The sequence below is a fragment of the Uranotaenia lowii genome, chromosome 1, assembly GCF_029784155.1.
Source record: "Uranotaenia lowii strain MFRU-FL chromosome 1, ASM2978415v1, whole genome shotgun sequence".
NCBI lineage: Eukaryota > Metazoa > Arthropoda > Insecta > Diptera > Culicidae > Uranotaenia > Uranotaenia lowii.
This window is the reverse complement of record NC_073691.1, coordinates 92,681,080-92,693,460: the sequence shown is the minus strand read 5'-3', so window position 1 is coordinate 92,693,460 and position 12,381 is coordinate 92,681,080. Positions and strand designations below refer to the sequence as shown.

Here is a 12,381-nt window from a genome sequence, read left to right as displayed (position 1 = left end):
GAAGAAAAATATGTTCCTGCTTGCGCGACTTATTATGTCTCAAGAAAATAAAACTTTGTCTTCATTGATGTCCTCGCTTCGCCTCTGTTGTTTCATTGTTTCTTTCGGTAAAATTTTCGGGCGGTAAAATCTTAGACGTCAAATCTGACAGCAGAATTTTCACTTCAGTGTGTGCGTGTGTGCTTGGCGGATGGTCGTCGGTCACTTTCGGTCCGTAATTTGCATATTAATCTGGCTGGCTGCTGAAAGAGGAAAATATTTTAACCATTTCCATCTAGAAAACCCCCGAACGGATTACGAGATTCGATATTGACCGTGGTGCGAAGATTTTACCGGTGCTTTCGTTCGCAGGGTTGAGAGTTGCGGATGCGTCTATCGTAGAATATGGAGTGATGTGATTGCAATCGGTGTTTGGTCAAGAATATTTTCTGTTCTTTTTCAAGCGGTAGATTTTGATTTCGATAGTCTAGTTTATTCATCTGCTTGAAAACTTCCGGTTTGTTGTGAATATACTTTTTCTTTTGAGATTATTTACAACATTCGACCGGAACCTTAAGTCTGATACTCGAAGATTTCGCGATCATATTACCTAAACCATTTCACGTTATCTGTGAGCTCTGTTGAAACTTTCTAAAATGTCCAAACCACGCAAAGGACCATCCCTCAAGTTGAATGTCGATTCGACTCCTCCGGCAACTCCTGTGTAAGTTGAAAATGCTCTAGCACCACAATCATTAGATAACCTTCGTTTACTTTCAGAACGGCCCCCAGAAATCTGGACAAAACTGCTACCATCACAATCGGGAGCAACACTTTCGTGGTAGAGGCAGACAATTTGGAGAAGATTGCCGATCTCGGTCGCGGTGCCTACGGTATAGTGGAAAAGATGCGCCACAAGCAGACCGATACCATAATGGCGGTGAAGCGAATTACGGCCACCGGTCAAACTCAGGAACAGAAACGACTGCTCATGGATCTGGACATTTCGATGCGAGCCAGCGACTGCCTGTATACCGTGCATTTCTACGGTGCATTGTTCCGCGAGGGCGATGTTTGGATCTGCATGGAGGTGATGGACACCAGCATTGATAAATTTTATCCGATCGTGTTCAAGAATGGCCGCAAAATGCCGGAGGATATCCTCGGAAAGGTGAGCGACTCATAATGTATGCTTGCTTCTATGTAATTACTGGTAGGGTTCAATTAATTTCCCTGCGTTGCTGTGTTTAATTGTTCAATACGCTCTCAATTTAAACTTGGACTTCAAATTTAAGCATGCTTCCAAAGAGGTAGTTTGTATAGTGGCTCGATGACTGAGACTAACTGGTCAAAGAGCTGACTGCTTGAGACACAGCAGCGTTCGTAACATGTCCATCCAATTCCGAACTGTTACCTCTCACTGATGCTTTACAAAGGTATCAACCAACACATAAAATTGTTTAGAGTATGTATTTTGAAATGAATTCTAAATGATCAACCAATTTCCTTAAATTTGATTTATTTGAGTTTGTTATTTCAATGTTGAATGTTTTCGATTTCTTCTAACAGTATCCCGTATTCGGTTCGGTAGATTTAATTCAATTTCAAATTGACATACTTCTCTCTACTCTCTAGTTGTTTTTTGAAAGAAGTAAAAAAAGTCCTTGACAATCATAATGAATTGGACTGTACTCTAAAAATGCTACACTGTCAAGTTATTTACACTTCTGAATTCATGGTGTTGAATTATTTTAGCTATTGGCAGTTGAGATTTTTTTTTATCTGAGATTTTAAACTTGTTTGCTTATGCATCCCGTCCCAGTTGAGAAATTTTCTGTAGGTCTATCATTGAAATTTCGCTGCTGAGCATTTCCTATGTTACATTTTTTTCTAGATTGCGGTCGCTGTTGTTAATGCACTCAATTATCTCTACACCCAACTGCGTGTTATCCATCGTGATGTGAAACCTTCAAATATCCTTATAAACCGACAGGGCGACGTTAAGATTTGCGATTTCGGCATTTCAGGTTCGTATCGATTAATTTGTTTTGCTAGTGTAACCAGCAATGTCCACTCTATTATCTCCTGCAGGGTATTTGGTGGATTCTGTAGCCAAAACCATCGACGCCGGTTGCAAACCATACATGGCCCCGGAAAGGATAGACCCACAAGGTGAAGCTTTGAAACATGTCATGGTTGACCTCTGGAATACCATTGATGCCTTTTTTTTTCAGGAAATCCTGGCGAGTATAATATCAAATCTGATGTATGGTCTCTCGGTATAAGTTTGATCGAAATGGCGACTGGCACTTTCCCGTACAGCTCGTGGGGATCTCCCTTCGATCAACTCAAACAGGTTGATAGACATGCTGTCACAAATAAAAGCTGAGTACATGACTAACACTTTCCGTTTTGCAGGTGGTTAAGGACGATCCACCCCGACTAAAGTCCGACGATTTTACCGAAGTTTTCAAGGATTTGATCATTGCCTGCTTGCAGAAAAATTTCCACAATCGATTCAATTACGAGCAACTGCTAAACCACCCCTTTATCAAGGAGCACACCGAGAAGTCTACTGATGTAGCATCGTTTGTGAGCGAAATTTTGGATTTGGTAGCAGTTTAAGATGAAACCATGAGATAGAAGAGACTCCATTATTAACCCAATCCCCCTCCCCCCTCCCATTTATCCCAAAAGTTCTTAGAATGTTAGAAGAAATTGCTACTACTTTAGTTAGGTTTATTTAAAAAAGAAATCTAAAACAAAAATTAAACAACTACGATAAGTTCTCAACAAACTTGTGAATGATGAATGGTGGAAATATCAAATCTTCGGTACGTTCACACGGTTTTCGTTGAATTCTACGAAGATTTCGGTCATCATTGACGATTTTATGAAGGCCTTACCATAGTCTCTCCCCAAATCTTGGCAGTTTCACAGCCCCGAGCAGGTGACTCTTCGTAATTTACAAAATCAAATTGCCATATTTACAAAGATAAATCGAAAACTCACATGTGTGTGTGCAAAATTTATTGATAAAATCAATATACTAATAGATTTAAACAAAACCAGTTTTATCTTTTGAAGAGTGATGATGAGTAGAGTTTATTTTTGTCATTGGAATATATATATTTCGTACAAATAAGATGATCACGATGGGCAGAAACAATCGATTTCGTTCCCTTGGAATTGGCGATTTTGAAAACCATCGACAAATCGTTTTTAATCATTTTAGCTAGTTTTAAGCAAACGATAAACCTAGAATATTTCACATGACGAAAAGTGATTAAAATAAACAAAAAAAAAACTAAACAACTTTTCATCCCCAAGGCTTTTCTTTTCGTTCCGATTGTTGTCTAAAAAGAGCATTAAAACACCAACTGAGAAAAAGACAATTCGATTAACTTCTCTCGTTTTTTTTACTTTGGCGTTGTTGTTTTTGGGGTGGTGTAGTGTTGTTTTTAACCTAAAACTAAGTCTTTTTTTCGCTGCATAAATTACTATCGCTAGGCGCTATAAATGGTCCACGGTTCGGGATTTGTTGATTTCGTCGAACGATCGCAGCTCGACGTTGGTTTTCCAGAAGCAAAGCTCCGACAGCAGTTTGGTGTAAGCGTGCCTGCGAAATAAAAAAAAATAAAGAGAAAATATAAGATTTTTATAATAGACCTTTTTTTATTTACTCTCTAGATTGATTTAGTTTAAAAAGATTTAAAGCCAAATTGGTCATATCTCAATACAAAATTAAAGCTCGACGTACACATTCTTTTATGTAATTATTTTATCTGGCTTAAATTTTGTATACGGCGCCAACGATTTTCTATCCTCGACTGATTCGATGCTCTTTATGACTCTATGGAGCCACTCTTTTCTGTGTCGTTCGGAGCACAGTTCAATTCATCGATGTTCTGCAGCGCTGCCTTATTTATGTAGGTAAATCTCAATAAAGCGGGTCTCGAAATCAATGTCGGAATGACCAAGTCGATGGAAATCAACACAGAAAATCCTTCCAATTTCGTGGTAGCTGGGCAACAGGTTGAGAAAGTGGAGTGCTTCTAGTATCTTGGAAGGTAGATTACGCCTGATGGTGGTACCAAGAAAGACACCGAAACTCGGATCAGAAAATCCCGATTTGCGTTTGCGAGTCTCCGGGACATCTGACGGTCACGCCAGATCTCTTCGAACGAAAATATAAATCTTCAACTCAAACGTCAAATCCGTATTGTCCTGTGAACAAAACTCGCGGAAATTGAGTCGAAAGAACAGCTCGTGTAGGATAAAATCTTGCGCATTCATCACGAGAACAAGGATCTCTCGCATCGTTCCATCGCCAAAACGTTGGGAATCGCGAATTCCACGATGTCGCGAGTGATTAAGTGGTTCGAGGAACGATTGACCACCGATCGGAAGCCTAGAAGTGAAGGAAAAAGTATTTCGTTTAACACCAAAAATCACAACCGCGTAGTTGGGGCCTTCAACCGAAACCCGAACGCCTCCGTTCGGGATGTGGCTAAGAAAGGCTGGGCTTCGAACGTTCAAGGTACGAAAGGCCCCTAATCGCGACAAAAAGCAGAACAAGTCCGCCAAAACCCGTGCCAGGAAGTTGTACCTCACAACATTCTGACGAAAGTTTAACGCTGCATCATGGACAACGAAACATATGTGAAGGCCGACTTCAAACAGATCCCTGGCAACCTGTTTTTCACGGCCAAGGTTCAGCGTTCCGGAGCATGTCCGCACTCAGAAGATGTCCAAATTTGCTAAGTAATTCCTGGTTAGGCAAGCCATCTGCACGTGTCTTTCGTGTCCCAGGACACGATGAACGGACAAGTGTTTATGAAGCGACTGCTTCCTCTCCTGAAGGCTCACATCGTCCCAACAATCTTCTGCTCGGATTTGGCTTCATACCACTACTCCAAGGACCAATTTCGTGCCGAAAATGTTCAATCCTCCCAACACTCCGGAGCTCCACCCCATCGAGAAGTACTGGGCGAATCGCCCAGGGCGATTATGAAGCGGCACCGCCTTAAACGACCTAAAGGGTGATACGGTCAAAATTTGGTCAATATCAACTTGACGTATTTATTTACATAGTATACCATCTCACGACATAACTTGACGAACATAATTTCTATAATTCACACGGTCCATAGCAGCCGTTCTCCAATTTCTCGGGCACCCCACGTTCGTCAGATCACGCTCCACTTGGTCTAACCACCTCGCTCGTTGCGCTCCCGCTCGTATTGTTCCTACCGGATTCGTAGCGAACACCTATTTTGCAGGACAGTCGTCCGGCATTCTCGCAACATGTCCCAGCGTATCCGGCCAGCCTTCACCACCTTCTGGATACTGGGTTCGCCGTAGAGTCGCGCGAGCTCGTGGTTTATCCTTCGCCTCCACACTCCGTTCTCCAGTACGCCGCCAAAGATGGTTCTTAACACTCGTCGCTCGAATAATCCGAGTGTACGCAGGTCCTCCTCGAGCAATATCCATGTATCGTGCCCGTAGAGAACAACCGGTGAACGTCATATACAGGTTACACTTCGTGCGAGGGCTAAGTCTTCTCGACCGCAGTTGCTTGTGGAGTCCATAGTAGGCACGACTTCCGCTGATAATTCGCCTTCGGATCTCACGGCTGGTGTCATTGTCTGCGGTCACCAGTGAGCCGAGATAGACAAAGTCTTCGACTATCTCCAGCTCGCCGCCGTCGATCGTGACCTTGTTACTACTGGACTCACTTCGGGCCCGAGGAAAACCACCCAGCACCCCAGTGAGGGATGTATTAGCTGCGGTAGGCATTGATTACATGCTCGAAATCTACCTCTTTCTCAAAGCTATTGATCTCCGTTTATAAATACTACTTTCTTCTTCACTGTATCTAATTCTATCGAAAAACTACGAAATGTAATTACACAAATCAGACATTGGCTCTTTAAAACCTACGATACGAGCCGTTTCAAATAAACGATTTGTAAAAAAAAAAGCAAAGCTGGTTCGGTCGGTCTCGGATCCGCAGGCCAGCATGTTCTTCGTCTTGGACGTATTAATCATCAACCCAATCCTTCCTGCTTCGCGTTTCGGTTTGCGGTAGATGTCTTCCACCGCCGCAGATGATCTGCCGACTATATCAATGTCATCGGAAAAGCAGATAAGTTGACTGGATCTGTTGAGAATCGTACCCCGCATTTCGCCCACCGCTCGTTGAATAACACCTTCTAGCGCCACGTTGAACATCGTGCAGGATATACCATCACCTTGTCGAAGCCCCCTGCGCGATTCGAATGAACTCGACAATTCACCCGAAATCCGCACACAGCACTGCGTTCCATCCATCGTCGCCTTGATCAGTCTGATCAGCTTCCCGGAAAAGCAGTTCTCGTCCATAATTTTCCATAGCTCGTTACGGTCGATCGTGTCGTATGCGACTTTGAAGTCGATGAATAGATGATGCGTAGGGACTTGGTGTTCGCGGCATTTTTGGAGGATTTGCCGTAATGTGAATATCTGGTCCGTCGTTGACCGTCCCTCCATGAAGCCGGCCTGATGACTTCCCACGAATCTGTTTGCTTGTGGCGTTAGGCGGCGGAGTAGGATTCGGGACAACACTTTGTAGGCGGCATTGAGGACAGTGATCGCTCGGTAGTTCTCACAGTCCAATTTGTCGCCCTTCTTGTAGATGGGGCTATGCTGGGGTGGGGTAGCTGTTCTATGTCCTAGATCCGGACTCTCAACCGGTGTAGGCAATCGGCCAACTTGTCCGGGTCCATTTTGATGAGTTCAGCTCCGATGCCATCCTTCCCAGCCGACTTGTTTCTATTCAGCTGGCGAATGGCTTCCTTAACTTCACTCATCGTTGGGAGTGGCTCCTCTACGTCGTTGGCTACGCCGGCGATGTACCTTCCCCCACCGTCTTGATCTCCTGCATGTGCACCGTTCAGGTGTTCATCGAAGTGCTGCTTCCACCTTTTGATCACCTCACGATTGTCCGTCAGGATACCCCCGTCCTTATCCCGGCATATTTCGGCTTGCGGCACGAAGCCTTTGCGGGATGCGTTGAGTTTCTGATAGAACTTTCGTGTTTCTTGGGAACGATGCAGCTGCTCCAGCTCCTCGAGCACCTCCTCCTCCTGGCGGCGCTTTTTCTCCTGGAAATTTCGACCTCTTCCGCTGTCGGTGATTTTCCACATTTCAACTGGTGCCTCTTTGCACTACTGCCGCCCGCGCGGCATTCTCTTCGTCCATCACCCTCCTACACTCCTCGTCGTTCCGTCGAGTTCGCTCCATATAACCGATGACGTTCTCCGCAGCACTGTTGATGGCTGTCTTGATGGTATCCCAACAGTCCTCGAGAGCCGGCAGCGCTGCTTTTACCGATTACACGTAGTCTGCCGCGATCTCAGGTTGCTTCAGTCGTGCGATATTTAACCGAGGCGGGCGCCGGTTTCGTGTGTTGTTCACTACGGAGAGTTTTGGGCGCATCTTCACCATCACCAGATAGTGGTCTGACTCGATGTTGGCGCCTCGACAGGATCTGAAGTCGATGATGTCCGAGAAGTGCCGGCTGTCAATCAAAACGTGGTCGATCTGTGATTGCGTGTGGTACTACGTACGGCCATTCGTTTGGAGGCGGCGAAATCAATAAGTCTGAGGACGTTTTCGTTGGTCAGCTGGTGCGCACTGAACCTTCCAATTGTTGGTTTAAATTCCTTCTCCCGGCCGACCTGAGCGTTAAAATCCCCGATGACGGTCTTGATATCATGTTTTGGGCAACGGTCGTATTCACGCTCCAGCTGCGCGTAAAATTCGTATTTGTCGTCACCGGTACTTCCGAGGTGAGGGCTGTGCACGTTGATGATGCTGATGTTGAAGAACCGGCCCTTAATTCTCAACCGGCACATTCGTGAGTTGATCGGCCACCACCCGATCACGCGCTTTTGCATCTTTCCCATCACTATAAAAGCTGTTCCAAGCTCGTGTGTGTTGCCGCAGCTCTGGTAGATGGCCCGACCATCTGGGTACGTTCGTACCGTGGAGCCCTTCCAGCATATCTCCTGCAGTACTGCGATTTCGAATTTGCGGCTCTTCAATTCGTTGGAGAGCACGTGGGTACTGCCCACAAAATTTAGAGATCGGCAGTTCCATGTTCCAAGTTTCCAATCGCTATTCTTTTTTCGTCGCGTAGGTCTTTGCCGATTTCCATCCGAAATTTGTTGTTCGTTGCTTATGTTTTTTGTAGTCACGGGCTCGCAAGGCGCTAACCCCACTATCTCGCAGGAGGACCGTCGTGATGTTGCTATTTTGGGTCCCGAACAACACCAGGACGTTGTTGCATTCCGCACGCCGCCCCTGACATGGAGAACAGACGCGTAAGAAGCCCCCTAACTCAGTCTGCAAGCGACCAAAGCATCCACTGGGGTTGGGTACCCGATCTCCGCTAAGGTTGCTCGCACCCCAGCTAGCACCACGGGGAGGTAGAGAATCGGAGTTGCAGACAAGAGGTGATATGACCACTACCCGACGCGACGGTTGGGTGTATGGGGTCTCGAGTTGCACATTGTCTATCGTTCACTAGCCAAATCAACTTGACGTATTTCTTTCAATTTTGCATTTAAAAAACCTGAACACCCCTCATTTTGAAGGTGTGTGTGTGTAGAATGTTGCTCCTATTTTGATTTTGGAATTCACTCTTTGGGGCTTATTCTGCGACGCGAGTGACGTGACTCACGGAATTTCACTTCTGCGTTCTGACTCCAAAAACGCTTTAAAAAATAAAATTTGTGTATCGATGAGCTCTGAAGACCAATAACAGCTCAAACAAACGAAAATTTCGAGGCTAGAGAGCCTATTTAAGCCAGCAAAACAATATGAAATTTCGTAAGTCACGTCACTCGAGTCGCAGAATAAGGCCCTTTAGTTGTCAAAATGCCGCGCAAGGAAGAAGAGCAGCGTATCAAAATTTAGCTCGCGCATCGCGAAAATCCGTGCTACTCGCACGCAAAGCGCACGCAAATCGCTAAAAGTTGCCAAATCAACCGTTACAAATGTAATTAAAGTGTTTGGGGAACGTTTGTCGACAGCCGGGAAGTCTGGATCGGGAGAAAATCGAAAACCTTAAGCCGCTTAGACAACAAAGAGAGTTGTCGGTAGTTTCAAGCGAAACCTTAACCTCTATCTCCGAGATGCCGCAAATAAGCTGGGTGTATCGTCTACAACCGTGCATCGAGCCAAAAAACGAGTAGGACTATCGACTTACAAGAAGGTAGTGACTCCAAATCGCGATGATAAACAAAATACGACGGCCAAAGCGCGATCCCGGAGGCTGGACACGACGATGCTGACGAAGTTTGACTGCGTGGTAATGGACGTCGAAACTTACGTCAAAGCCGACTACAAGCAGCTTCCGGGACAGGAGTTTTATACGGCAAAAGAAATTTCCCCTTTCTTTTGCCGTAGCAGATATTTTCAAGCACATGAAACTGTCAAAGTTCGCGAAGAAATATCTGGTTCGGCAAGCCATCTGTACCTGTGGCTTGAAAAGCAGCATTTTCATAGCTTCCGGGACTGTCAACCAAGAAATTTACGTGAAAGAGTGTTTGAATAAACGTCTGCTGCCTTTCCTGAAGAAACACGGTTGTTTCGTATTGTTTTGGCTTCTTGCCATTACGGTAAAAAGGCCATGGAGTGGTACGCCGCCAACAACGTGCAGGTGGTTCCCAAGGACAAGAACCCTCCCAACACGCCAGAGCTCCGCCCAATTGAGGAATACTGGGCTATTGTCAAGCGGAACCTAAAGAAGACCAAAAACTGCTAAGAACGAGCAGCAGTTCAAGGCAAACTGGCTTTCTGCGGCGAAGAAGGTGGACAAGGTGGCTGTACAAAATCTGATGGCAGGGCTTAAGCGTAAGGCCCGGCAATTCGGATTTGGAGAAGCGGAAGCCTAACTGAATATTTTTCCTGAATTTTATACTAATTAAACTTGAAAAAGAAATTTAATTTGATTTTTTAAATAAAAGATTTTACCGATTACACGCGTTTTCCCTTGTCCAAATTTTGACCGTATCTCCCTTTATATCTCAAATACAAAAGGTGATGCAATTCCCACCGTTTACGGGTTGACTCTTGTTTTTTAAACTGTTTGAATTTTCGAAGAATTTGTAGCAGTATCGATTTTGCGGAAACTTATTTTACCCTAAACACCCCTAGCACTCATAAAATTGTATCGATAAAGTATCGATGTTTCTGTTCTGTTTTGCTTGAACACCCCAAGCACGCTCTCAGTTATTTTTAGAATCCGACTTCTCAGAGAGTTTGCACTTCGCAACACCAGTCGCTCAGTGACGTCATACAAATCTTTAGGGAAACTCAAATCCGCTCTTCTGGCGAGTCACTCAATGACGTAAACCCCACCGCCCAAGGGAATTCCAAGCATGACGTCACCAAGGAACGGGCATTTAAATAATGAGATATTTTTTTCTGCAACTGGGGTGTGATCGCTTAGCGCATGTTTGGATGAAGCCTGTAATCACCAGCTGATTGGTGCTTGCCCGGTCATTAACCCCATCACGGGGATAGTATGATTGTATTGGTGTACCGAGGTTTTCGATATCGCTCCACCCGAACTCTTACACCCGAGAACGAACCCTCGGATGTATGAAAGGGAAAGGTTTGGGTAAGAAGACATTTTCTTCGGGAAATTTCGGAATTATTAGTTCGCTATTAATTACGCAATTCCGGTCCCGAAGATCAATAGCTCATTTGATCTGACGGCTAATGCGATCCCTTGACCACTTTTCCTTCGACTGTGAAGTAGGCAGGATCGGTAATAATTTTGTATTTCGCGCGTGGCATAGTACAAAAAGGTACTAAAAATTGAAGAAACCACGTTTTCAACAATTTAACATAAGTTGCTATTTTCCCTCAGATCCCTCCGAGTGCAAATAAAAGTGCAGTTAGTTGATTTAGTGCAGTTCAGATTTTGAAAACGGGTAATTGGTTTGTCGATATTGTGCATAGTGGGTATTTTTTCTAAATCGAATTCCAAAAATAGATTGCTGGAGGTACCGATCTACCTACACCCCGAACACGACGGTTCAAGGAAAGGATCACGCTGAGCGTACGTCATCATCAAACCACCCAACAACTCGTGGTACGTTTCGACCGGCGAGCACACCGTAGATCGGCGAAACGGCATACGCGTGACGGCCACCCAGGAGTGATTGTTCCATCCCATTGGAGAACCCATGACAACTTTTCCGGAAAACCATCCCTCTTCCGGAAAATAACAGATTGGTCTGCAGCCTCTCACTTCCAAGCTTGCCACCACAGTTCAGTTGGTTCGGTCAGTGCTTAAGCACTCGTTACCCCAATAATCTCGAGGTCACGAGTTCGAATCCCGATTTTTGGAATCTTTTATTTTTAAATGCTCAACGATTAAGAGCAGCATGGTTGAGGAGCGCGCGCGCACATGATTATGATTGAAAGATAATTATCACCAACAAAACCCAACCCAACCAACCAAACCAAACAAACCAAACCCCAAATTGCACCCATGATTTAAATAAGAATTTCCTAGGAAAAATTCTCTTCGACTTTGGCCAAGTAAAACTGCACTCTTAAGTAGAACAAATTCTGAGGGAAAACAAATAGCCAGGCAGCGCTTGCGAGCGCTGAGCGTTAGAGGGGAAAACCCGAATGAAAATGTAGATGTAGCAGAGTAGGGAAATCCAGATCATCCAAAAATGTAAACCCCCACTAACAACCAAAACCACCATCACTTTTATGGCTAATAGAGCTCGATTTTGAAAGACATTTGATGTAGTTTTTTTTTGCTTTGGTGACTTTTGTTGAAGAGTTGAAGACATCGTTTTTTCCGGTTCCGTAATTCTTTTACTGGAGGTCTAGGTTGACTTCCGTTGTTTTTTTTCCCGGTCCTTTCCTGCCTTCTACGCGATCTTAGCAGACTTGTACGGGGAAAGTGGGTCGGTTGAAGAATTTCTAAGGAACTTGTTTCTTATTTGGTTAGTATTTTCGGGACCAACCTAGGATTTGTCTTCTCATCTTGGTTTTCTCCGGTAATTATTTGGGGATATTTGATTGAGGGTCAGCGGATTGAGGAACGGTAGGGTGATCGGTAATCAAGGGCCAGACAGAATACACCCACCCTATTGATGGGTCTCTTAGCCGGGCACGCACCAAACAGGGGGATGATCTCTTCGGAGTGGCGCATTTAAATCATCCGCTAAGCACCTCGATTACACCCACGCCCGACTGCCTCCCGTTGCAAATTTATCAAATTTTTCAGTTAAATACCTTAAACTTTATTTATTTCCTCCTTCGAAATTTTCGGAAAAATCGAAGGGGGGAAGTGACAAAAGAAGAATTGACATTTGTTCCGGCCTTATT

General features: G+C 44.7%; 2 protein-coding genes across 2 annotated transcripts in view; one reads left to right on the top strand and one right to left on the bottom strand.

Moving 5' to 3' along the window:
• Positions 1 to 162: 162 nt before the first annotated feature.
• On the top strand, positions 163 to 3,301 carry LOC129740209 (dual specificity mitogen-activated protein kinase kinase 3). Its single transcript, XM_055731822.1, has 6 exons — positions 163 to 703; positions 760 to 1,150; positions 1,874 to 2,006; positions 2,071 to 2,151; positions 2,214 to 2,335; positions 2,398 to 3,301. Exons 1-6 carry the CDS (start codon positions 636 to 638, stop codon positions 2,602 to 2,604), a joined length of 1,002 nt encoding a protein of 333 aa, XP_055587797.1. The 5' UTR covers positions 163 to 635; the 3' UTR covers positions 2,605 to 3,301.
• A 78-nt stretch (positions 3,302 to 3,379) lies between these two features.
• Positions 3,380 to 12,381, bottom strand: part of LOC129740211 (protein trapped in endoderm-1) — a 49,866-nt gene continuing 40,864 nt past the window's right edge. The window contains exon 6 of the mRNA XM_055731823.1: positions 3,380 to 3,598. Within this exon, the coding sequence (XP_055587798.1) occupies positions 3,493 to 3,598 (106 nt within the window). The 3' untranslated portion in view covers positions 3,380 to 3,492. The remainder of the gene's footprint in view (positions 3,599 to 12,381) is intronic.

Bases quoted from the DNA above. Each gene is read 5' to 3' on its own strand.
- LOC129740209 (XM_055731822.1), top strand. From the start codon at position 636: ATGTCCAAACCACGCAAAGGACCATCCCTCAAGTTGAATGTCGATTCG. The intron at 1,151-1,873 runs GTGAGCGACTCA...ATTTTTTTCTAG, and splicing joins CGGAGGATATCCTCGGAAAG to ATTGCGGTCGCTGTTGTTAA. The intron at 2,152-2,213 runs GTGAAGCTTTGA...TTTTTTTTTCAG, and splicing joins GGAAAGGATAGACCCACAAG to GAAATCCTGGCGAGTATAAT.